Genomic DNA, 25,706 nt, shown 5'->3' with positions numbered 1-25,706 from the left:
GCCCCTCCTCCAGAAGGGATGGGGCTGCCCAGGTGAGCCTTTTATCCCGGAGGGAGTGACTTTTCTGGAGGAGCAGCTCTGCTTTCTCCCTGTATTCCTCAGACTCTCACTCCTTGAGGTCACTGCTGCAGCTACTCTGACTGAATGTTCCTTTCCCCCATCCTCACCAGTCTGTCACACTCAGATTTTGGCCCAGAGATGACAGTCCTGGCAAAAAAACAAAACAAAACAAAACAAAACAAAACAAAACAAAACAGTAAAAGAGAAGTTACAAAGCAAACACCACAATATTTTTACTCACTGCTGAACCAGTGGCTGCCTGTCGTGCTCTCCTCTGCTGCAGCAACTCCTTGACTGTGATCTTCACCCTCACACCTTGGTACACCTTGGGCTTTCCTGGAAGAATTTGTGGGAAATCACTTTGCAAGGAGGGAGAATCTCAGAGCAAACAGCAAATCCAGCAGGTGTTCAGGTGTGCTCTATGTGGAGAACAGTTTTAGACTGAACATGACTAATTGGTCTCTGTTTGCAGCCACACTCACAGCCCCCTTTAACACCTGCTTTTCTAGCTTGGGACAAGCACACACTCGTGAAAATCTTGCTGTTGATAATATTTAATAACCACATGTTTATTCTTTTCTAGCTTCTTTTTCCCCTGCCCCCCCTTCCAGCTTTCCCAACACCAAGCTCCATCTGGTGCTGCTGCTGTTGGATTCATTGAAATTCCTGACATATTTGCCTCTCTCAGGACCTGAAAATAAATGTGGGAAGCGTTTCATCTGGCAGACGAAGCCCAGGAATAAAACAATGGAAATATGTGGGTGGTTATTCAGAGAGCTCCACAAAACACCAATAAAACGACTGCTTTCTTGCAAAGCCTAGATTATCTCTTTATTCTGCTCATGTACAGCCCCTATTTATTTCAAACAAGAATTTAGGGTGTGTTTAATCCAGCCAAAACCAGCCAGCAATCACCAGTCACTACCCAACGAGGGATTTATAGGACAGGAAATGATAAAGAATTCACTTCTTTTGACAAACCACTTTCACTCGTTGCACTCATGGTAAAACACTCAGATCCTCTGGCAGTTGTTCCTGCCCTGACTTTCTGCCGGTGTTTTAATCCAAATCACACAATAAAAGGAAACACACCCAGACTGCTCTCAACACTCCAAAAAATGCCCGACCAGGGAGCAGACAGCCCTGGAGGAGGCACCAAAAATAAACTCCCAGCAGGAGAAGAGCAGTGCCAGGGCTAAACCTGGCATTCCAGTGCCACCTCTGGGCACGGAGCGCCGTCCCCAAGGCAGCTGCACAGTGCCAGCAGATCCTGGCACAGAAACAAGGCTGGGTTGGCAGGTTGTGCCCACCCAGCCAGGGAATCCTGCACTGAGGGCACTGTCCCTTTCTGCTGTCACTCTGCCAGCCCTCCCCGTGCCCCCTGGCTGCTCTGGGCAGGACAAGCTGGGGCAGGCACCCTCCAGAGAGGTGACAGGGCTGCCTTCAGGGAGGTGTGCTGAGCTGGGGATTATTCATCTCATGGTTTGGTGTTTGGTTTCTGCTCAACAAACTACAGCTGGGGAAAATGAGGGGAGGGGAAGGTGGGATTTGAGGAGAACACCCCCATCACCAGACCTCCCTGCAGCCAGGGAGGGCTCTGAGGCAGCAGGGCCAAGGGTAGGATGGGGAGGGTGGGCACAGGGTGGGCAGGGAGCAGAGTGGTGGCTCTGGGGTCAAGGGCAGGGTGGCAAAGGTGGGCACGGGGTGGGAAGGGCAGGGGGGAATCAGGAGCAGGGTGATGAGGACAGGCTGGGCTGGGCTGGGGGTCGAGGGCAGGGTGATGGATTTGGGAGTCAGGGGCAAAGTGATGGACTGGGGGTCAGGGAGGAGGGTGACAAATGTGGGTTGGGGGTCAGGAGCAGGGTGATGATTCTGGGGGTCAAGGAGCAGGGTGATGATTCTGGGGGTCAGGGAGCAGGGTGATGATTCTGGGGGTCAGGGAGCAGGGTCATGATTCTGGGGGTCAGGAGCAGGGTCATGATTCTGGGGGTCAAGGAGCAGGGTGATGATTCTGGGGGTCAAGGAGCAGGGTGATGATTCTGGGGGTCAGGAGCAGGGTGATGGGGCTGGGGGTCCAGGGGCACAGTGATGGTGCTGGGTATTGAGGAAAGGCTGCTGAGTGTGGGCTGGGAGTAGGGGGACAAGGACAGGGCAGGGATTTGGGGTCAGGGAGCGGGATCGGGATTCAGGGGCAGCGTGGCCGGGGTGGAATGAGGGCACAGAGAGATGCAGGGAGGGCACAGAGATGCAGGGAGGGCACACAGAGGTGCAGGGAGGGCACAGACGTGCATGACAGATGCAGAGAAGGCACCCAGAGGTGCGGGGTAGGCACCCAGAGGTGCAGGGAGGGCACGTAGAGATGCAGGGAAGGCACCTAGAGGTGTGGGGTGGGCACCCAGAGGTGCGGGGTGGGCACCCAGAGGTGCAGGGTGGGCACACAGAAATGTAGAGAAGGCACCTAGAGGTGTGGGGTGGGCACTCAGAGGTGCAGAGAAAGCACCCAGAGGTGCACGGAGGGCACGCAGAGATGCAGGGAGGGCACCCAGAGGTGCGGGGTGGGCACCCAGAGGTGCAGGGAGGGCACAGACACGCATGACAGATGCAGGGAGGGCACCCAGAGGTGCAGAGAAGGCACCCAGAGGTGCGGGGTGGGCACACAGAGATGCAGAGAAGGCACCTAGAGGTGTGGGGTGGGCACACAGAAGTGCAGGGTGGGCACCCAGAGATGCAGAGAAGGCACCCAGAAGTGCAGGGAGGGCACGCAGAGATGCAGGGAAGGCACCAAGAGGTGCAAGGAAAGCACCCAGAGGTGCGGGGATGGACACCCAGGGGTGCGGGGTGGGCACCCAGAGGTGCAGGGAGGGCACGTAGAGATGCAGGGAAGGCACCCAGAGGTGCGGGGTGGGCACCCAGAGGTGCGGGATGGACACCCAGAGGTGCAGGGATGGACACCCAGAGGTGCGGGGTGGGCACCCAGAGGTGCGGGATGGACACCCAGAGGTGCAGGGATGGACACCCAGAGGTGCAGGGAGGGCACGTAGAGATGCAGGGAAGGCACCCAGAGGTGCGGGGTGGGCCCCCAGAGGTGCAGGGAAGGCACCCAGAGGTGCGGGATGGACACCCAGAGGTGCGGGGTGGGCACCCAGAGGTGCAGAGAAGGCACCCAGAGGTGCGGGGTGGGCACCCAGAGGTGCAGGGGAGGCACCCAGAGGTGCGGGGTGGGCACCCAGAGGTGCAGAGAAGGCACCCAGAGGTGCGGGGTGGGCCCCCAGAGGTGCGGGGTGGGCACCCAGAGGTGCGGGATGGACACCCAGAGGTGCGGGGTGGGCACCCAGAGGTGCAGGGAAGGCACCCAGAGGTGCGGGATGGACACCCAGAGGTGCGGGGTGGGCACCCAGAGGTGCGGGGTGGACACCCAGAGGTGCGGGGTGGGCACCCAGAGGTGCGGGATGGACACCCAGAGGTGCGGGGTGGGCACCCAGAGATGCAGAGAAGGCACCAAGAGGTGCAAGGAGAGCACCCAGAGGTGCGGGGATGGACACCCAGAGGTGCAGGGAGGGCACCCAGAGGTGCGGGACCCCTGCGTGTCCGGCGGTGCCCGGCCGTGCCCGGCCGTGCCCGCGGAGCCGAGCCGCGGGCACCGCCGCCGGTCGTGCCGTGCCTCCTCCCTCCCTCTCCCCGCCCTCCCCGCTCCCTCCTGCCTCGGCCGGCGGCGTCGCCTCCCGGGGGGTGAGCCCGGGCACCCCGAAGCGGCCCCGGGGCCGGGGGCTCCGCACTTACCGGACATGCCGAGGGGGAGCGGGCAGCGCCTCGCCGGTGCCCGCTGCTGCAGCCCAGCCCAGCCCCGGCCCCGCACCGCCGGCCAAAAGGGGCGAGAGGAGCCAGCCCTGGAATTTTGGGGGTGAAAGCACCCGAGCGCCCGGTGGGAGGGCAGGTGGATCCCGGCAATATTATTGTTTTATCCCTACGGGTATAAGTTTGAGTTTTTCTCTCCTAATGGCAAGTATTTAAAACCTCTAGAAACCAATGATTTGACAATCAATGATTGCGCGATACTTTCAATTTGAATATTCAAAGGCTCCACAAAATGGGCTATCTTTTTGTGAAAGCGAGCACATCCCCATCTAGCAGAGGGTCTGGGGGAATAGGATTTGCCGGGGTCACCCTCCCCACCCTTTGCTTTTGGGACATTTGCAGGGTTTTAGCCATCTTCCCCTGAATGAAGCTGATGCCTGCGAAGCAGCTCAGTGTTTTCTCCTCAGATGCACAGGCTGGCCTCCAGCCCTCTCATATTTCATGTGCTACCTGCAGTGAGCACTCTGCAAGGCACCGACTTGCTTTTTGCTCGGTTTTTTTTTACGTTTTAAGGACAAATCCTGAGGGTTTGGGGCCAAAGTGGCAGTGGGCAGGCGTGGCCTAGCAAAGAGGCTGCCCTGGGCAGGCAGGAGGCTGAAGTGAGCTGGAGCCACTTTCCCCTCAGCATTCCCCCGCTCTGCCGGGATGCTGGGCTCGCTCTGGAGTTTCTCTGTGCTTTCCCCCAGCCCAGGCTGTTTGCCCGTGCTGCACAATTCAGCTTTTTCCTCACAAACCTCGCTGCTGGCCTGCCCTGGGAGCGGCAGCTGTGGGGTTCAGCGTGTGCCTCAGACTTTTGGGATGACCAGCAGTGCTGGAAGTGGGTTTTTAGGCTGTTTTTAAGCTTTTCCCTGAGGACCACAGGCTCAGCGAGGCAGAGAGCAGGCCAGGCTGTTAATCATCTACCAGCAGCTCAGGCCGGCTGTCGTCACAGCCGAACCTTTTCCTTTAAGTTGAGCAAATAACACTTGATTTCTGCGGGGACTGAGGCCATTGCTGGCTCTGAAATGTGCCCCTGCAGCTCCTGCTAGGCCAAGCCTGGCCTGGGACAGATTTATGGGGATATGTCCCTATAAAGAGAGGAGCCCAGAGCACAGAGGAGTGTGCTGTGCAGCAGAGAGAGGGGGTCTCACTGAGGAATTTGGGATGTGAAACCCTTCCCTCCGTGGGGCTGCTGCCTGCTGGAGCTGCTGTGGGTGGGTGAGGGCTGCAGGGAGCTGGGGTGGTGATTGCTGAGCCCTGTAAGAGGGAGCAGAGCCCGCAGGCTGCCCAGCTCCAGCTCTGGATGCCCTCAGGAGCCACGAGGCAGCAGAGCTCTGGCTGTTCCTGCAGGGCCTGGGCTGCAGAGCCCTTCCAGGCTGCTGAAAATCCTGCCTGGCTTAGCAGCTGAATGCCTGAACACCTCAAAAACAGCTCCAAACCCTGTCCCTGCTGGTCCTCCAGAGCCCAAGGGCAGCACAGCCACCCTGGTCTGGTGCTCCCACAGCAGGAGCAGCTCAGATGTCACTGGGTGACACAAGGGTGACAGCAGTGACACCTCCACAGGTGCCAGATTTTCCAGCCACTAGCACGCTCCAAGCTGAGAACTGAAGCAGGGTGGAAGGGCAGCTCTGGCTGCTCCTGCTGCTCCTGGGCTGCAGAACCTTTCCAAAAACCCTGCCTGGCTTAGGAGCTGAGTGCCTGAACACCTCAAAAACATCTCCAAAGCTCCAAACGCTGTCCCTGCTGGTCCCCCAGAGCCTGGGGGCAGCACAGCCACCCTGGCCTGGTGCTCCCACAGCAGGAGCAGCTCAGATGCCACTGGGGCTCAGGCCAGCAGTGGTGTCAGCTGTGGAGTGGAAAAGGCTCAGGTTTGGGGGCAGGAGAGCTGCACACACCCTGAGCTGATGGGGAAAAGGCTCAGGTTTGGGGGCAGGAGATCTGATGGGGGAACAGCTCTGGCTGGGCTGGGGCCACCCCTGGAGACTCCACAGCTGCCACTCGTGGGCAGGTGCTGGGAGGTGCTGGGAAGGCTCCAAACACCCCCAGGATTTGAGGAGAAAAGGCAAGGAGGGATTGACAGCACCTGATCCCCACACATTCCCTGGGGCTGGAGTGCTCCAGAGCCTCCTGCTGCTGCTGCTGTGGGTGCCAGGCTCGTGGGCAAGCTGGGGCAAAGGGGGTGACCTGCTCCGTGGGACACAGCAAAGGGATGTGGGGCAGAGCAAAGGGATGTGGGGCAGGCACAGCAGAGGGATGTGGGGCACACAGAGGGATGTGGGGCAGAGCAAAGGGATGTGGGGCACACAGAGGGATGTGGGGCAGGCACAGCAGAGGGATGTGGGGCACACAGAGGGATGTGGGGCACCCAGAGGGATGTGGGGCACACAGAGGGATGTGGGGCAGGCACAGCAGCGGGATGTGGGGCACACAGAGGGATGTGGGGCACACAGAGGGATGTGGGGCAGGCACAGCAGCGGGATGTGCTGCTCCGGGAGGAGTTTGTGTGTGCAGAGCTACCTCTAGTGGCCACGGGCCCCGCAGGGTGCCCAGGGCTGGCTACCGGTCCCATTGGCACCGCCAGCCCACCTGGATGGCTCTGAGGCTGGCTACCATTCCTGTGGCACTGCCAACCCACCTGGATGTCAATAGTTCTGGCTACCAGTCCTGCTGGTACTGCCAGCCCACCTGGATGGCTCTGGGCCTGGCTACTGGTCCTGCTGGCACTGCCAGCCCACTGGGATGCCCCTGGGGCTGGCTGCTGGTCCTGCTCCCAGTGCCAGCCCACCTAGGTGCCCCCGGAGCTGGGTACCACTCCCATGGGCACTGCCAGCCCACCTGGATGTCAATAGTTCTGGCTACCATCCTGCTGGTACTGCCAGCCCACCTGTATGCTTCCAGGGCTGGCTACTGGTCCTGCTGGCACTGCCAGCCAAGCTGGATGTCCTTAGGGCTGGCTACTGCTCCCGGGGCACTGCCAGCCCACCTGGATGTCAATAGTTCTGGCTACCAGTCCTGCTGGTACTGCCAGCCCACCTGGATGGCTCTGGGGCTGGCTACCATTCCCGGGGCACTGCCAGCCCACCTGGCTGCCCCCGGAGCAGCCCGCTGTGGGTGTGGGTCTGCTGTGGGCTCATTCAGGGTATGAGGGGGGTCAGGGTGTTGGGGGCTCTGCAGGTGGCAGGGGTCAGCGGGCAGGGCAGTGCCCACACCCTGCAGAGCCTCCAAACTGCCCCGGCTGGAAAAGCCCGCTGAGGAGATACTTGCTGGCAGGAAAAACCCACAGAGCACAGAGGGTTTTCAGGCTGAGGGTTTTACTTGTGGGGTGGGAGAAATTCCTTTCTCGAGGCACTGGAAGGCACCACCCCGAGCTGTGGTGTGTCCAATGATTGTATTTCTAACCAGAGCGCATCAACTTTGAAGGAACCGTTTTAGGAAGGAGCGTACAATCTGCTTTATAATGGTCTGGTGTTCATTCCTCCAGCTCTTCTCTCTCCTCAGTAAGTTCTCCTGCCTTCATAAGTCCCCCAGAGGGCACTTCCATCCTCTTTAGGCCAGGCAGAGTGCTCGGGAAGGTGTGGTGGCTCTGGGGGCTGCTGGGGGCACGGGTGGCTCATCCTGGAGGGCTCGCTGGCCACCAACGGGGACAAGCCGTAGGGCGAGGTGGCGGCGTAGCTGGGCGAGTAGTGGGCATCTTCAAAGGGGTGCAGAGGGTAGGGCTGGGCTCCAGGGAGGCCTGGGGTCCAGCCTGAGCCTCGGAACGGGGAAGCAGCTCCGGGGTCGGGCAGGGAGAGGCAGCTGGAGCTGGCAGGGAGCGGCTGCAGCGGCTCTGGGCAGGCACTGTCCGGCTGGCCGAGGCTCTCGGGTGAGGTCTGCTCCCAGGGCTCTCTCTGCAGGCAGACAGGGAGAGAAGGCAAGGAAAACGCTTAGGAACAAAAGGCTGCGCTGGAGGTAATGGAGTTTCTATCCCTGGCAATGCCCAAAGGGTTTCTGTGGCTCTGGAGCGGTGGTTGGGGTTTAGCTGTGAAGGGTCCCAGTAGGGCTGAGCAGCCCTGACCCTGCAGTGTGAGATCCCAGCACATCCCTCTGGCTGCCCTCGCCCCTACCCTACCCTTGCAGGGGCTCAGAGACCCTGGCACGAAGTCAAAACCACCTGTGGCTTTGATTTTAGCCCATGGAAAAAGCTGCCAAATCTCTATGAGGAATTACAAGCCACAAGAGTTTGAGGAGTGTGGTAGTTGAGTTAACACAGGGTGGAAAAGTAGAATTCTGGGGTTTTAGAATGGGATTCAGGGGGTCTCAATGGAGGAATCTGGGCGTGTCCTGGCCTTCTCCTTCTCCTTGCCCTCCATGCCTTGCTGTGATGGTGACACTTTTCTGTTGGTTTAAGGCACAGACACACTGCCCAACATAAATTATAGATATTGGCACGTTATTGTAAATATAGGTAATAGGCATTGGGGAAAAACTGTACGCATGTAACACGTAATGTACCATATAAAAGATAGAAAATCACCATTTAATATAGGTAATGGGCATTGGGAAAAACTGTAAACATGTAACATGTAATGTACCATATAAAAGATAGAAAAGCACCATTTAATATAGGTAATAGTCATTGGGGAAAACTGTAACCATGTCACACGTAATGTACCATATAAAAGATAGAAAAGCACCATTTCATATAGGTAATAGGCATTGGGGAAAAACTGTAACCATGTAACACGTAATGTCCCATATAAAAGAGAGCAGCAGCCCTGGGTGGGAGAGAAGAAGCAGTCGGGGTCAGAGAGGGTGTCAGGGTGTGTGTGTGCCTCTGCCTGAGCTGTGAGCAAACCACAGCAGCCCAAGGAGAAAATCTTTTAGATAACTTGCAATAAACTGCCTTGAGACCCAACAACAGAGACTGCTGAGTTTTCTTTGGAAGCTCGGATTGGAGGAGAGACTTTTCCACCACACGAGACACTTGACCTAGGGTGACTCTGGCACCCCACGAGTCCCCCTGACCAAACCCCACATTTCAAGGGGTGACCTGCCCTGGGGGACAGAAGCACGAGGCACTCACGAGCAGGAGGTGCCCCGTGTCGCTGGGGAAGGATGGCAGGAGAGGGGGCACGGCCGCGGTGCTGAAGAAGGAGCTGGTGGCAGCTGGGAGAGGAGGAGGAGCACGGTGATCCCCGAAATGCTCGCTGAGATAGGGGTCCAGGAGGGCTGGGTAGCCCTGGGGGGCAGAGGGGTCGCAGGAGAAGGGTTTGGAGCCCAGAGGGGAGGGGTAGACATCGCTGACAAACTGCTTGCTGCTGTGGAAATCCAGCTCGGCTGGGAAGGATCTGCGGCCGCCGTAGTAACCAGCCGTGGTGGGCGAGCCTGGGGGGCAGAAAGAAGGGTGGGAAAGTGGAAAGAAAATTCCAACAGCTGCCACAGCATGATGGGGACCTTGGTGGGTGCAAAGCAGAGCCCTTTTCTCGCCAGCATCACCCAGGAGCCCACCCTGCCCTGGCATAGGTGTTCCTTGTTCTACATTTTGGCTCCATCTGGTGACCTCCACCAAAAGGGTTGGGGAAGTTTTGGATAGGAGGTCAGCTCAGCCAGGCTGGGCTTCTGCCCTGCTCTGCTACAGCCCCTGGGGAGGAGGTTCCAGACTCACTCTGCTTTCCTTGCCCCAGAGCTCAAAGGATAAAACAGGTCAGCTACTCATTTTGTGCTTTTTCTCTCCACCTCCAGGGAGAAGGGGAAAACACAGGAGGAAAAGGTGAAAACACAGGAGGAAAAGGGGTAAAACACAGGAGGAAAAGGAGAAAACATAGGAGGAAAAGGAGGGGTTCTCTGCTAAAAGAGGTGGGAACTGCTTTAATTACTCTGTTTGAGGATTTTATACAAGATTATCGCTGTTCTTTTTGGGATTCTTTTAATTGCTTTCCTCCTGGGCTCGCTCGGAGGGGTGGCCCCGCTCTGGGAATTGTTTCCCATCTCTGGAGGAGAACAGGAGGGCTCTGCCCACCCTCCCACCTGCACGGAAGGTGTTGAGCACTGGAGGGAAAACCTCACCTGGCATTTGGCTGAAGGGCGACTGTGCTGTGCTGGTGCTGCCCTGCAAAAGATAGAGAGATGTTTGAAAACACGACTTTTCAAAGCTGGGCAGCCCTCTGAGTGAATTCACACACAATATTTGAGCCTGGGTGCTGTGAAGGTTTAACTCCATGGTTTCCTCACAGGAATCAGCAGAGATTGGGAAGGTCTCGTGCAGAACTGCAAAGAGGAGGAGTATCAAGATAACTGACTTCTTCCTCCTGTCCCACAGGGTCCCTCAAAGCAGGCAGAATGCTGAGGAGTCCTTTGGGTGCTGGCACAAAGCAGGCAAGGTGAGATCTGAGCCCCTGGGTGGCCAAAATGGGCAGATTCCAGCTCGTGCTGCTGCCCCAGGGCTGCTTTACTGGCCCTTCCTGGCAGCATAAGCAGGCTGGGTGGAAAAAGAGTTCCTAGATCCTATTTGGGTGCTACGACAATGGTTATGATAATAATTATATTATTAATCATCAGACTCTCCTCTTGGTCCCTGGGTAAAGGAGAATTACCCCTGGAGTAACCTTGGTGCTCCCAGTGCCTAAATCCTTCCAAAGCACCCTGGAAAGGCATCTGCTCCTCTGGAATCCCACTGAAATGTGGTTTTGGGAGCTCCAAGCCCGCAGAGCAGGAACAGAGAGCCCCCAGCAGCACTGGTGTCACTCTGCTGTGCCCTGGCCAGTGCTGATGGCACGCTCTGTCCAGTTTGCATAGTGCAAACAGGAGGTTCCTGCCGCAGCAGGCAACCAAATTTAGAGGTTTAGATTTGAATTAAATTTGCCAGCCCTGAGGACTTCCTTCTCCTGCCGAGGGAAGGTCTGCAGCTGCTCCCTGCTCCTCCAGGGAAATCAGCTCTGAGCCTGCAGAGGTGGCAGGAGGGGACAGGAGGTGTCAGGAAGGAGCTCCAGAGCTTGGGGACAGAGGAGTGTCCTTGTCACACGGGCAGGGCTCGCACCTCTCCCCAGCTGAAGCCATCACATGCAAATCCAGGTCCTCTCCCAGCATCCAGGTCACTTTTAGAGGAGAAAGCCAAGCTGGCAGGTCCAGGCAGCACAGCTGCTGCAGGGATGGGAGCTGGGATGCTCTGCCCAGGCCCCTGGGCATGGCTGGCAGCCTCCAGCAGGGATCATTTCCAATTTCCAGAGCATTTAATCTTTGATCCTGTCTGTTCAACAGCCACTGGAACTGCCTGGCCGTGTGTGCACACCTGTGGTGGAGAGTCCCAGAGGTGCCAGGAGCTACCAGGGCTTTAGCTGCCTGAAATCACTGCAGGAGCCTCTGCTGCAGCCCGTCCTTGGCCTCATCAGAGCAGAGCCCTGCATTTCATTCCCCTCCTTGCTCCTTCCTGGCCTTAATTGAGAGCCATTAGTTCATTTCCTCCCGGCTCTGCTTCTTCTCCCTGCCATGGGAATGGGGAGCCTGGATCTGCTCAGCCTCCCCGGGGCCCAGAGTGTGTCCAGCTGTTGGTAAGCTGGGCTCAGCCTGCCCTGCCCATGGCCAGCCTCAGATCCTGCCTGGGGCTTCTCCAGACAGCTCTGCTGCTTCACTGCCTCCTAACTCACCGAAAAATCTGCCTGAAATTTAAGCATCCAGCTCCAAATCATGACCTGGCCCTGCCCCGTGGCAATGCTTCGGCTTCAGGGCAGCACCTCTCTGGGCCCAGTCTGTAGTGGAGCAGCTGAAGGAATAAAAATTCTCCAAAAATCAAAGCTGAGCCTGGGCAGGGCAGTGCTGGCTGTGTGTCCCTGCTCTGGGAGTGCTGCTGGGTGCTCAGCAATGAATCCTCTCTGGACCACAGCACTGCACTGCTTCACCTCTGCAGGTGCCCACTTCCACACCTCGGAGAAGACAGGAACCCTTTCACCCTGAGGAGGACAAGTGCAGCTTCACACCTGTGCAAAGGAAAAGCCAGAGCCTCCCTAAAGGCCAGGCTGCAGCCCTGCAGGTGGTGCAGAGCCCAGATTTTGTGTGGCTTTCCTCACAGCCCACCTTGATCTCCATCACTCACCGTTTCTTTCTGCAGCAAACATCACCCTCCAGCAAAAGAAGCAGCTGAATTACCCTGCACCACCAACAGGCAGAGGGGTGCTCAGTTACCTGCCCCTGCCTTTGATTTTGGGCTGGGTTCTGCCCGACAAACAGAGCTGCACTTCCAGCTGCTCTTTTCATCCGAGCAAATACGGATGTTTGCCCTGCACAATCATTTTCTGTCTCCTGCAGGCAATGAGCAGCAGGGCTGGTTTTGCATCAGAGAGACACGCTCAGCTGCTGGGCTCTGCAGCACAAAGCCAAGGGCAATAAAGCCAGGAGGATTTTACAGTTCCAGGTCGTTTCCCCTGGGGCTGTTGAAGCTGCCGCCTCCAGAGAGGGAGCAGGTCCGTGGGGATATCACCAACAGGAGCTGTTTTCTCAGCTGCTCCCCAGGAATTCCTCCTAAATTCATTATCTGCCTGCTGGCAGTGTGTCCTCCCCAGTGGCTCTCCATGGCTCTGGGGCTTTCTGCCTCCCTGCAGCAGCTGAAGCCTGTGGGGATGGATCTGTGGCTGGATTTTGCTGTGTTTGGTGATGCCCAATCCTGGTTTTTTGTTGTTTGTTTGTTTGTTTTCCTGCCTGTTTTGTCACACAGTCAATGAAGCTGAAAGTCACAGCAAGTAAATCCCCGTGAGGCTTCTTCAGCATAAAAAAAAAAGCCAGAGGTAAATGGTTTGGGGGAAAAAAACATCAGAACTCCCAGTTTGTGCTGCCGGTGACCCGGGGCTCTGCTCCCTGTCTCTCCTTGCAGGACACAGCTCCTGCTCCCCCTCCTCTGGCAGCATCCCCGGGCTCCCAGGCACTGAGGAGCTGCTGCCCAGCAAAGGTGAGTGCCAGGAGCACCCAGGGAAGGGCCCCTCGTGCCCCTGGATGCCACCACATCCTGGCATCACCGTGCTGTGTCCCCTTCTGGGGACAGCCTGGCTTTGTGGCTGCCAATTGAGAATAAAAAAAAAAAAAAAAAAAAAAAAGCAAAAAAACAATGTAGTGCAGTAGGATTTGGGTTTCCTGTTGCCATAGAAGCACTTTAAGAGGAAATCATCCCTTCCAGGCTGATGCTTGGCCTCTTTCCAGCCCATCACATCCCTGGCACTCGGAGAGGAGCTGGAAGGAGCTCAGCTTTTGGGGAAGAACAGATATTTTCGGGGCACTGACTTGTGCAGGTGTAGCTGGAAAAGGAAGTCGACTCGGTGTGGATATTCTCAGTTCAGTCAGGGAGAAAAAGAGAAATATTTCTGCCAGGCTAAACCTGGGGAAAAGTCTGAGAGGAAAGTAAACATTGATTATCTTGTTTGTTCATATGGTTTATAGGATGTTCTACCACACTGACCTAAGTCCAGTGCGCCAATCAGGTGAAATGTTTTTACTCTAAGACCAAAGGAATTAATGTTCACAATGTTCTCTATAAAAGAGAGAAGCGCTTTTTGAATAAACTTTCATTTGCCTTCTGAAATCGTGCGAGTCATTTCGCCTGCCCCTGGCCCACCAGCGTTAATTTGGGAAGGCGTCACACGTAGGATGTGAAAGAGGAATTGAACAGCATTGCCACGATTAAAAAAGGAAAATTAAGGGGATATTTAAGACAGACAGATATGAAATCAAGGAGGCATCAGCAATGTTTTGGGGCACGCATTCTATTAATTACATTAACATTGTACTAATTACATTAAAATTAAATGAATTACAGTAACATTACATGACCAATGCAAGCAGGGGGCGGGACGCTGGGACTTTAGGGGGTTAAAAAAGGGAAAAGGACTCACGCTGCAGCGGGAGCCGCTGCCCTGCCGGGAGCGCTTTTCAGCCAGCAGGTCCTTGACCGTGTGCTTCACTCGCACTCCTTGGTACACCCGGGCGCCAAACTCTGCGGGGACTGAGCAAAGGCACAGGTCAGGGCAGTACAGGGCGCCCGGAGCAGCAGTCTGTGCTCCTGCTAGGCAGGGGAAAGTATTAAAAATAGATATATAATATATAAAAAAATATATATAAAATATACTAGATATAAAGTATAAAATATATATATATATATATATATATATATATATATATATATACTAGATATAAAATATTAAAATATATATAATATATAAATATATATTATATATACCAGATATAAAGTATAAAAATATATAATATTATATATATATATATATATATATATATACTAGATATAAAGTATAAAAAATATACTAGAAATAAAGAAAGAGTTGTCATCCAAAAAGATATCCATTTCTAGACATAGAAATTATTACATATATATATAATATATATTCCCATATATAGAAATAGATAGAGAGAAAATATCGAAAAGTGATTTAGAATATAAAATGTCAATGTATTATTAATAGTAATAAATATTATAATATAGCAGCATATTATATATTATATATTATATATTATATATTATATATTATATATTATATATTATATATCATATATTAATTATAGGATTTTCAGAAGGCTAATTAATTCCTTTATTAAACGGTATTATACTATATTAATGTAGTATTGATATTATATTATTCGTGTATTAGTATATATTAGTATATAGTACTAATGTATTAGTATATAGTACTATAGTATATAGTATATAGTACTATACATGCTATAGTACTATATTAGTATGTAGTACTATAGTATATAGTATATAGTACTATATATATAATATAGACTAATATATATATTAGTATTTATAGTACTATATACTAATATATATATATAAGTATATATATAGTACTATATACTAATATATATATTAGCATATAGTACTAATATATACACTAATAGTATTTCAGAAGGCTAATTAATGACTTTATTAAACTGTAAAATTAATTTTATTTTTTTATTATTAATAAAAAATACTTTGATAAAAAATACTTTGATAAAAATTTCCTTTGATAAAAATTTAATAAAAATTTACTTTAATAAAAATTTACTGTAGCAAAATTTTGCTTAAAGAAAAAATTGCTTTAAGAAAACAATTTACTTCATTAATTTCCAAATTCCTTTATGAAAGGGGAGTCGGAGCACATCATCCCGCCCACGCCAGGCACTGCAGCACCTGCGGGCTGTGGCGCGGGTGGGAGCTGCGGGACAATGCAGGGACAGCTTTGCTTTTTTATCCTGCCCTGAACGCAGCTCGCACCTGCGGAGCCAGGGAGGAGCTTCCCCGTGAATTATCCCGGAAAAATCCTCCCAGCCTTTGAAGCTAATCCCTGGAAAGGCAGAGGCAGAGGCAGGCGATGCCTTTGATCCCCAGGATTTGGCCTTTGGCTCTCCTGCCCCTCAGGACGTGTCCCTTGGCTCCGTTTCTGGTGGCTTTGTGGCCTCGCGCACCTGTGGCAGCACAATTCTCTCCCTCTCAGGATTTTCATAGAGGTGCACAGAGAGAAATAAAAGAGAAAACAATTTCTATTTTTGCTCCTTGTTTTTCCCGTGTGGGATGTGTGTGGAGAATTGTTTACCTGGGGTGATGCTTGGTTGGGTTCTGGTGAGGATTGTTTGAGCCTGGTGGCCAACCCAACCCTGTTGCAGAATTTCTGAGAGACGGAAATCATGATTTATGTTTGGAAGGAGGTTTGAGCTACCCACTCAGACTAGGCCTGATGAGCAGCCTTGATGGGGCCTCGAAGCCTTTGATGCAGTGAGAATTCAGTCGTGGTGCAGTCAGAAATTATGTTAAGGTAATTACAAAGTAATCAGCTATCCGAGCGTGAATTAGAGCAGAGCTGCAGTGTGAAAAGTTTGACCACCTTAAGGAAAAGTTAAATGATGCTAGTGTGCCAATCAGAGTGTCTTTGTTTTTGTAAACTATGTAGGAGCTGGTATAAACTGCCATCTTATCTCCAATAAAGGGAGAAGGTTTGATTAACCACATTGGTTCAGATCTGTTTGTCTTGTCCAGCTTCCCGTTTTCCTGAGATTTCCCTGGCTTTTCAACCCACCTGGGGCTGGGCTCTCAGAGAGGGTCACCAGTTGTGTTGGAGTCTGAGCAAGTAGTATGTAGCTTTAGTATCCTCCTTTTATATAGTATATTAATGTATTTTAGCATAGTTCTAATAAAGAAATCATTCAGCCTTCTGAATTGAGTCAGGCATTGTCATTTCTTCCCATTGGGTTCACGTGCATTTACAATACACACCAAGAGAGGTGAGAGGGTTTAAACAACGCACTGCTGGCTTGGCCAAATTGCTGATTTTTTAAATTTTTTTAATTTTTTTAATTTTTTATTTTTTTAATTTTTTAATTTTTTTAATTTTTTAAGTTTTTGGGGGCATAGCAGCTGCAAGTTTGGGCGAGTGGCATTTCATTTTGGTGTTTGAGTGCTGATCAAAGAGCTTCAGCCAAGGCCAGGCACAAAGCAAACACAAAGCAAGGGACAGATTGCCAAAAATGAGGTGAGAGTACCCCAAAAAAATGCAACAAAAGTGGTTCAGAAATAGACATCAGCTCTCACAGAGGAATTCCAGCAGGTCTGGCGCTCTGCAGGTTTTCCTGACACCTTTGCTGTGCTCTGAAGGCATTAGAAAATCACTTCCACACCCTTCTGCTGCTCTGGGCTGTGGAGCTCACATCACATCCTCAATTATTCCTCTGCCCAAATTGTTTTAATTCAGCAACACTCAACCCCTCTAACCCCAGGCTGAAGTTATCACACAGCTGAACCCGCTGCTTCCAGTGGATTATCCAGAGGTTTCTGGTGCTGAGCTGTCAGAACTTCAGACAACTCTTCCACTGGCAGCACCAGGGAAGAAAATACTCATTTAGGCCTGAGTTGATATAATTTCCAAGCAAATTGAATCCAATTTCACATCACTTTGATCTAACTGCCTTTTGAAAAAAAAAATAATGATAATAAAGCATAGCACTGTGAAGGAATATAAATTCAATCTGGAGAAGGCAGAACACGTTAATTGATACTATTAAATTTTGGGGGCATTTAAGATGTCACATGTCTATTCTAGACAAATTTTTGTGGGTTTTTTTTTCAATAGGAGCCCAAGGATAGCACAGTTTGTTCCTTCCCTGATGTTGCCATGAAGATGCCTCAGCTTGTGGAGATCTGAGCTGCTGGAACTCACCTGCTTCCATTGTTGGTGCTGCTGACGAGTCCCAGCTCCCGGATCCTGCAGGAATTTGGGGAAGATCTGTCCCTCATGAGCTTCCCAGAGCAGAGTGAAGCCTGTGCTCACAACTCCCTGGGACACTTCCAGCTGAGCCTGGCGGAAATGGGTTTTCTAGAATTTAGGGATGTCTCCAGCACCATACCTCGCTTGGGATTTGCTTAAATGCAAATCCCTGGATCTGGGTTTCGCTCCACTTTGCATGGTCAGTGTGGGTTCTTCCCCAGGAGCTTCCTTCCTGTCTGAGCTGGCATTTCATGGATGAAAAATGCAGGTTTCTGGGCAGAAAAACCTCGTGGCAAAGCAAAATGCTGGCAAGCCTTGCAGTGAGGAAGTTTTCTTCCAGCTGAGGAATCTGTCAGGGAAAACAAGCCTTGGGATGGGCATTTTCTCCTGTGTGGGTGTGAGACCCCCACGGGGTGTTGGAGGTCTCCCTTGGGCAGGAATTCTGACTTTTTGGGAGCCCAGAGGCTGCTCTGGGCTTTGCACAGCTCCAGCTGTGCCTGGGGCAGGAGCTGCCAGGGAAGGGAAGGGAAGGGAAGGGAAGGGAAGGGAAGGGAAGGGAAGGGAAGGGAAGGGAAGGGAAGGGAAGGGAAGGGAAGGGAAGGGAAGGGAAGGGAAGGGAAGGGAAGGGAAGGGAAGGGAAGGGAAGGGAAGGGAAGGGAAGGGAAGGGAAGGGAAGGGAAGGGAAGGGAAGGGAAGGGAAGGGAAGGGAAGGGAAGGGAAGGGAAGGGAAGGGAAGGGAAGGGAAGGGAAGGGAAGGGAAGGGAAAAGGAAAAGGAAAAGGAAAAGGAAAAGGAAAAGGAAAAGGAAAAGGAAAAGGAAAAGGAAAAAGCAGGGGCAGCCTGGCACCGGGCTGCTGCTCCCAGTTCCATCTCCCTCCCGCTGGAGTCTGCTGCCAGCTCGTGGGGCCATCAGGTAAAACCCTGCTCTTCCTCCTGCTGCTCCCAGGGGCTCTGCCCAGCACAGGGATGAACTCTGTCGCTTGAGAAAGAAGCATGCAGGACACATTTTGTGGGGCAAAAAGCAAGGATCCATCCCTGTTTATTTAAGGATGCAGCACATGTTTAATGGTGCAAAAGGAAAGGGTCGATCCCTTTTTATAATGATGCAGGACACATTTTATGGGGTAAAAAGAAAGGATTGATCCCATTTTATTTAATGGTACAAGACACATTTTATGGGGTATAAAGCAAGGATCCATCCCTGTTTATTTAAGGATGCAGAAGACATTTTATGGTGCAAAAAGAAAGGATCCATCCCATTTTATTTAATGATGCAGCACACATTTTATGGGATAAAAAGAAAGTGTTGATCCCGTTTTCTTTAAGGATGCAGGACACATTTAATGGTGCAAAAAGCAAGGATCCATCCATTGAAAACAGAGATCAAAAGCTCGGGCAGGCTTCTTTGAGATGCAAACCTCTCACCTGGTGTTTTCTTTTCAAAAATCCTCACACCCACATTTTCTGGATACTTTGGTGGGTTTGGGCAGTGTTTTCCGTAGGGATGTGGTGGGATTTGCAGGAGCTGTTGTGTCCTGGCATGACACACCCTGGGCACGTTCTGTACAACCCCTTTCAAAAAGGAGTTTAAACCCTTTAAAACCCTTTTTGAAAAGGGGTTTAAACCCTTTAAAATAGTATTTAAAAGGAGTTTAAACCCTTAAAAACCCTTTCAAAAATGGGTTTAAACCATTAAAAACCCTTTTTAAAAGGGCATTTACCTGTGCCAAAGCAAATTTTGGGAGCTGTGCCTCTGCTGTGTGTAACAAAGAGCAGCTGGGACAGTAAATGTGAATTTAATTCCACCTGATGAGGGAGCAGAGGGAATTTGTTGTTTTATCTCACAGCAAAGAGCTGCAGAACTGGTGGGGTTTGTGTTTGCTGTTGGACGAACCAACCCAGGGATGGATTTTCAGTGTGAGGATTTGTTTACGGATGGAATTGTTCCGGAAGCACCAAAAATTATCACGGAATCATGGAATGGTTGGGGTTGGAAGGAGCCTTAAAGCCCATCCCGTTCCACCGCTGCCATGGGCAGTGTGAAAAATGCGGATTTTATGATTGGCTTTTGGCAAATATTCAATTGAATTCTATATGTGTTGTGGAGGGTTAGTTTGTAATACTGCAGTAATCCTTTTTAAATAGTGTGTTAAAAATCTATTTTTAGGTTACAACACAATGTTAAAATAGAAACTCTGCGATATATTTTTTCCTAGCTCAAGAAAGGGATGAGATAATCAAGAAACTCTTCACACAGAGATAACAGCGACAGGGCACCTAAAGAGTTTCTGCCTCCTTATCAGAACAGACAAACATCCTTCCACCTCCTCTCTGTCTTTATGGAACCACCAGGGTTAAGGGGAAGAAGTTCACAAAACCCAGAAAAGTTCTTAATTTGCAAGGAATTCCCCCCACATCCATAGTCTCTATTTTAACATGATGTTGGAGCCTGAAACTGTATTTAACATGCTACTTAAGAGAATTAATACAGCATCACTTTCTAACATTACACATATAATATTCATTATAATATTTGCGAAAAGCCAATCATAAAATACGCATTTTTCACGTGTTCCTAAAAGCTGTTTTTCAGTTTTTATACTCTTCATTATAAACCCAGCTAACTAAACATTGTGTTGACAAGCAATTATTAGTTAACTACTAAGCCTTAACTTCATCGAGGCCTACTCGTTGATTTTAATGAACTCTAGCGAGACTTATCTCTAACTAAAATGTCTAAATTGTAAATCTCTAACTAAAATCTTTAAATTGTAAGTTTTATCTCCTCTAAAATCTCTAAATTCCTTAAAATTTGTGTTTCCCAACAGCTCGGACACTTCAGGGATGGGCAGGCAGAGAGTGAGGAACCCTCGCAGCTCCCGGGGCCGGATTTTCCCAACCCCAACACCTGGGACACACCCAGGGATGGGCGGGCAGAGGTTTTTGTCAGTGAGGAGCGCTCGCAGCTCCTTGCCCGGCTTTTTCCCAAGGAAATTTCCTAAGGAATTCCTAAGGGATTTCCTAAGGGATTTCCTTAAGGAATTAAGCGCATGGGAACCTTTGTGGCGTAGCGCTGCTTCCCGCCGGGGCCGCTCGGGCGCTGCGCGCAGGCCGCGGCTCCCCGCGCGCTGATTGGCGGGCGGGCGCGCGCGGTGCGCCGCCTCGCGGTGTCCCCCGTGGGGCGGAGCAGGCCGCGGCCGCGGCCGGGGCCGGTTCGGGGCCGGTTCGGGGCGATCCCGGGAGCCCCGCCCAGGCCCGGGCCATGGCGGGCGGCCGTGGCGGCGGGAAGGCGGCCGTGGTGCTGCGCTGCGAGTGGCAGCAGTGCTCGTTCGCGGCGGAGGGGATGGAGGAGTTCTGCGGGCACATGGCGCAGCACCTGCGGCAGCACCTGCCCGGAGAGCAGCGCGCCCAGATGGACCCGCTGGGTGAGGGGGGCTCGGGGCGGCTCCGGGGGCTCGGAACAGGCCCCTGAGGGGAGGGCACAGCCCGCGGGGAACGGCAGCAGGAGGGCATTGCCGCCCGGGGATGCTCAGCGGGGACCTGAGGGGGAATTTCCACACGGAAAGGGCGGCGGGGCTGCACGGGGAGGGTTGGGCTGCCCAGGGAAGGTTGGAGTCCCCAGGGAGGTTTGGGGTGCCCAGGGAAGGTTGGGGTCTGTCTGTCTGTCTGTCTGTCCCAGCGGAGCTGTCTGTCAGTCTGTGTCCACAGGAGCCATCTGTCTGTCTGTCTGTCAGTCTGTGTCCCACAGGAGCAGTCTGTCTGTCTGTTGGTCTATGTCCCACAGGAGCCATCTGTCTGTCTGTCTGTCAGTCAGTCTGTGTCCACAGGAGCTGTCCGTCTGTCTGTCAGTCAGTCTGTGTCCCACAGGAGCCATCTGTCTGTCTGTCTGTCCATTCCAGAGGAGTACACCTGCCTGTGGCAGGGCTGTGGCTTCTGCTCCCCGGCGAGCTCGGCCGACCTGGTGCGCCACGTCTACTTCCACTGCTACCACAGCAAGCTGAAGCAGTGGGGGCTGCGGGCCCTGCAGGGCCAGGCGGGGCTCAGCCCCTGCCAGCTGGACTTCCAGAGCCACAACATCATCCCTGACATCCAGGAGGACTTCCTCTGCCTCTGGGAGTACTGTGAGGTGACAGCACGGGGCTCTGTGGGACACGGGAGGTGCTGCTGGGCAGTCTCAGAGCCCAGGACTTCCCTCTGGCTGTCCCCAGACCTTGGCACGGAGTCAAAACCACCTGTGGCTTCCATTTTAGCCCATGGAAAAAGCTGCCAACTCTGTATGAGGAGTTACAAACCACAAGGGTTTGAGCAGTGTGGTAGTTGAATTGACATAGGGTGGAAAAGTGGAATTTTGTTTTAGGATGTAATTCAGGGGTACAAGATGGAGGAATCTGGGGTGTCCCCGCCTTTTTCCCTTTCTCTTGCCCTCCATGCCTTGCTGTGCTGGTGACACTTTTCTGTTGGTTCAAGGCAGAGATTCACAGTCTAACACAGGTGGAGGGCTTTGGCACAAATCTGTAAATAGACAACACGGAATTCTGAGTATCTGATGTGGGAGCTGCCCGAGGCTCAGGGGAGACTGCTCTGGCTTCTGTACCAGGCAGAGCTCGGCAGGTCAGAGAGAGAATTTTATAGATCAGAAAGAATAAACAACCTGGAAAACTCAACTTCACTCATTCCAGACCTCTCCTTCAGCTGCCAGGCTAGGGGAACAAGGACTTTTATGACTTTGGGGTCATTCCAAGCAAGCAGACCCCGACAGTGCTGCAGCACAGCTGCCCAGCTGCTGGCTCTGCAGCTGTGTGGGAGCATCCTGGATTGTTGTGCTCTCTCTCACCCTGTCCTGTTGTCCTTGCCCCCCTCAGAGGTCGTTTGACAACCCCGAGTGGTTCTACCGGCACGTGGAGGATCACAGCTTCTGCTCCGAGTACAAGGCAGCAGGGAAGGAGAACCACGTGCTGCTCTGTGGCTGGAAAGGTCAGTGGGAGCCTGCAGGGCCTCTCCTGAGAGCTTTGGGCTGGGTGGCAAACACGTACAGGGGAGCAGCTTTCAGAGAGCCTCTTGGCCTTCAAAAGCAGATTTTCAAATTTCATGGTTTTGACCGTGAAATATTCCTGCAGGAGTTCCCTCGGCGAATCCAGCTGAGTGATTCCTATTTATGTGTAATCACCACCTTTGAGAAAAGCTGATTTTTTTTTTACTTTGATTTCTTTCATTCATTCCTCCTGTGTTTGTGCAATTGCCTTAACTGCTTGGGGGGAGCCCACACTGTTTGCACCGTGCCGATCTCGCTCTGCCCTGCGGGGATTTTGGAGCTTTGCTGGCCAAAACAGCATGAAGAAGCTGCTGTTGAGTGAGGCTATGTCCCTTGGGAGGGCTCTCAGCTGTGCTGTCCCTCCCCAGACTGCAACTGCAGCTTCAAGGGCCGCTGCAAGCTGCGGGAGCACCTGCGCAGCCACACGCAGGAGAAGGTGGTGGCCTGTCCCACCTGTGGGGGGATGTTTGCCAACAACACCAAGTTCTTCGACCACATCCGCCGCCAGACCGCCCTGGAGCGTAAGCCCCGGGGGCAGGGAGGGGCTGGGGGGTCCTGGGCTGGGGTCTTTGGGTGGCTGGAGCTGTCTGTACCCTGTGAGCCAAGGGCAGGGTGTGCTTGGAGCAGCCTGGCTTGGCTGCTGAGTGGTGGGAGCCACAGAATTCCAGAACCATTTTGTCTGGAAAAGACCTCTGAGATTGAGTCCAGCCTGGGATTGATCCCCACCTTGGCAGCCGAGCCGTGCCCTGACCAGGGGTAGGGACTCTCCCACCTCCCTGGGCAGCCCCTTCCAGCATCTGCTCACCCTTCCCATAAGGAAATTCCTCCTGATGTCCCACCTGAACCTCCCCTGGCCCAGCTGGAGGCCGTGTCCTCCGGGAAGTGTCTCCTGGCAGAGGCAGGATGGGGGCTGTTCCTCCTGTGGGGACCCAGGGCTGCCCAGCAGGGTTCCCAGCCCCCTGGCACAGCTCTGCTCGCCGCTCTCCGTGCTCTTCTCCCTGCCCTGCTCTCCCTGTGCCCTCCCTGTGCAGAGCAGAGGTTCCAGTGCTCCCACTGCTCCAAGAGGTTTGCCACGGAGAGGCTGCTCCGCGACCACATGAGGAACCACGGTGAGTGCAGGCCCCAGCTCCCAGCTCAGCTCCCGTGGGCTGGCTGCTCTGCCCTGCTCTGGGCTGATGTTTCCTCCCCGTTTTTGGCCCAGTGAACCACTACAAGTGCCCCCTGTGCGACATGACGTGCCCGCTGCCCTCCTCGCTGCGCAACCACATCCGCTTCCGGCACAGCGAGGAGCGCCCCTTCAAGTGTGACTACTGTGACTACAGGTGAGGGCCAGTGCTGGCCCCCTCCCCGACCTCCCAGAGCCTCTGTGGGTGTGTGGGGGTGTGTGTGCTGCAGCTCTGCTCCCTCACAGCTGCAAGAACCTCATCGACCTGCGGAAGCACCTGGACACGCACAGCAAGGAGCCGGCGTATCGCTGCGAGTTCGAGGCCTGCAGCTTCTCTGCACGTTCCCTCTGCTCCATCAAACTGCACTACAGGAAGGTCCACGAGGTGGGAAGCCATGGCTCGTGATGCCCCCTGTCAGTCTTCTCAGCTTTTTTTTGTCTCTGATGTCGCTCTCTGTGTCCCTCAGGGTGACTCCGAGCCGCGGTACAAGTGCCACGTGTGTGACAAGTGCTTCACACGGGGGAACAACCTCACTGTCCACCTCAGGAAGAAGCACCAGTTCAAATGGCCCTCGGGACATCCTCGCTTCAGGTACTGCTCACCTTTAGCTGCTCGGTGCCTCCTCTGCAGTGCAGGAGCTGCACCCTGCGTTGTGCTGGCAGTGCCTGGGCTCTGATGTTTGCAGATGTGCTCAAGACCCTTTTCCCAGTGGCTGGGAGGCACTGGGCAGTAAATGTTCAGTGGGATCTGAGCAGCGCTGCCTGGCAGCTCCAGAGCGGTGGTGCCATCACTGCTGCCTCTGTGGGACAATTCTGAGCTGGGCAGGGGCCAGCTCCAGGGATCCATCTTGGCACAGGAGCTTCTGCTTCCTTTGGAGGAAACTCCAAAGGGTTTCCAGAGCCTGAAAGCTGGGAGGGGAAGAGGAAGGACTTGAAATGCTCCCGGTGAAACAGAGTGGTGGAAAGAGAGGGGCTGGGGAGGGGATTGAGCCTGGCACAAAGCTCTGAAGCTGCCACATGGGGGTAGAGGCTGAAACAGCATCTGTGCAGCACAGGGATGGAAACCTCAGCTGCTGTGCCCTTTCCTGGCTGTTGCCCATCTCCTGGGAAGGGGGTTGTGCCTGGCTGACCCCTCCTGTCTGTGCCCAGGTACAGGGAGCACGAGGATGGCTACATGAGGCTGCAGCTGGTGCGCTACGAGAGCGTGGAGCTGACAGAGCAGCTGCTCCAGGACAGGGAGAAGCGTGGCGAGGCTCTGGATGGCCCCAGCGTGGTGCTGCCCGAGGGCGAGGGCAGCCTGCAGGGCATCCTTCTGGAGCCTCCAGCAAACCCTGCCCCAGCAGAGAGCAGCACAGCCGAGCTGCCCGTGCCCCCAGCCCTGTGCTCTGCTCCCAGCCCTGAGCCAGCACGGCCGAGCCCCTTCCCAGGAGCTTCCTCCTCCTCCTCCTCCTCCTCAGAGCAAGGAGCCAGCAGCACCAGCAGCCCCATCATCCGTGTGGTGAGCAGGACCAACGAGCAGGGCCAGAGTGAGACTGTCTATTACGTGATGGCCAGCACGGCCTCGGAGCAGCAGGGCATGGCAGCCCCGGCCCTGGAGCTGGAGGAGAACGTCATGGACAGGCTGCAGAAAACAGCTGAGGAGCTGGGCATCCAGATCCTGTGAGGTGGAGACCTTCAGCCTGCTGGAATGCTTGGGGACAGGGCTGGGCTTGCCTCCAGCCCAGCCTCGCTGGCTGCTGGTTCTGGTCAGCATGTGAGAAGGGAAGGACAGACGTCCCGGGTGTGAATCAAGTGATCTGAGCTGGAAAGAGCTGTCTGCCTCCTCCTTTTGGGGACTGCAGCCTCTCAAGCTTCTCCCACCCTTCTGGGGGGTTTGGCCTAGGCCTGGCAGGGTGGGGTGCTCAGCAGCTGTGCCCTTGTGAGGTGTTCCCCAGGCAGGATGGGTGTGGAGCACACTCTGCTGCTGGGAACGTGTGGCCCTTGGCAGGCCTGTCCTGCCCCAGCCCTTCCTTCTCCAGGGGGTGTCACACCTTCATCAGCACGTCCTGCACACATTTCCTGCCTCCCCTGCTGCTGGGGGTGGTGTTTGCCCCCCTGATCCCAAGCCCAGCCCTGCTCTCTGGGAGGACAGTGCTGGAGCTGTGCAGGCCAGCGCAGCACCGCGACGTTGGGAGCTTCCTGCTGCTTTTGGCATCCCCTGGCTGCCCTCCCCACATTGGGGTTTGGGCTCCTGGCTGGGCAAAGTGTTCTTTGGCAAGACAAATAAACATCAGGCTGCCAGGCCCAGCGGTGTTTGCTGTGTTTTTCTGCTCAGCCCTGCACCTGCCAGCCGTGCTGGGCTGGGGATGGCACTGGGCTGGTGCAGCGTGGGAGGTGGGCACCGAGGAGCTGCCAGG

The 25,706-nt window shown here is 53.7% G+C and overlaps 2 protein-coding genes across 2 annotated transcripts; one reads left to right on the top strand and one right to left on the bottom strand.

Annotated features, from left to right (window-relative positions):
* Positions 1 to 7,388: 7,388 nt before the first annotated feature.
* POU2AF2 (POU class 2 homeobox associating factor 2) lies at positions 7,389 to 13,988 on the bottom strand (the record flags this gene model as incomplete). The annotated part of the gene is made up of 4 exons (XM_031506817.2): positions 7,389 to 7,781; positions 8,957 to 9,258; positions 9,940 to 9,982; positions 13,749 to 13,988. Coding segments are annotated over 4 exons (978 nt in total), but the record flags the coding sequence as incomplete, so codon positions are not given.
* Positions 13,989 to 20,315: 6,327 nt separating this feature from the next.
* HINFP (histone H4 transcription factor) lies at positions 20,316 to 25,596 on the top strand. Its single transcript, XM_077788015.1, has 9 exons — positions 20,316 to 20,538; positions 21,013 to 21,239; positions 21,976 to 22,087; positions 22,514 to 22,666; positions 23,177 to 23,254; positions 23,347 to 23,467; positions 23,557 to 23,695; positions 23,778 to 23,902; positions 24,460 to 25,596. Exons 1-9 carry the CDS (start codon positions 20,376 to 20,378, stop codon positions 24,971 to 24,973), a joined length of 1,632 nt encoding a protein of 543 aa, XP_077644141.1. The 5' UTR covers positions 20,316 to 20,375; the 3' UTR covers positions 24,974 to 25,596.
* The last annotated feature ends 110 nt before the right edge of the window (positions 25,597 to 25,706 follow it).

The sequence above is a fragment of the Lonchura striata genome, chromosome 23, assembly GCF_046129695.1.
Source record: "Lonchura striata isolate bLonStr1 chromosome 23, bLonStr1.mat, whole genome shotgun sequence".
Taxonomy (NCBI): domain Eukaryota; kingdom Metazoa; phylum Chordata; class Aves; order Passeriformes; family Estrildidae; genus Lonchura; species Lonchura striata.
The sequence above is the reverse complement of the archived record's forward strand: the minus strand, read 5'-3'. Positions and strand labels throughout refer to the sequence as shown.

Bases quoted from the DNA above. Each gene is read 5' to 3' on its own strand.
- HINFP (XM_077788015.1), top strand. From the start codon at position 20,376: ATGGCGGGCGGCCGTGGCGGCGGGAAGGCGGCCGTGGTGCTGCGCTGC. The intron at 21,240-21,975 runs GTGACAGCACGG...TGCCCCCCTCAG, and splicing joins GCCTCTGGGAGTACTGTGAG to AGGTCGTTTGACAACCCCGA. The intron at 23,468-23,556 runs GTGAGGGCCAGT...GCTCCCTCACAG, and splicing joins TGTGACTACTGTGACTACAG to CTGCAAGAACCTCATCGACC.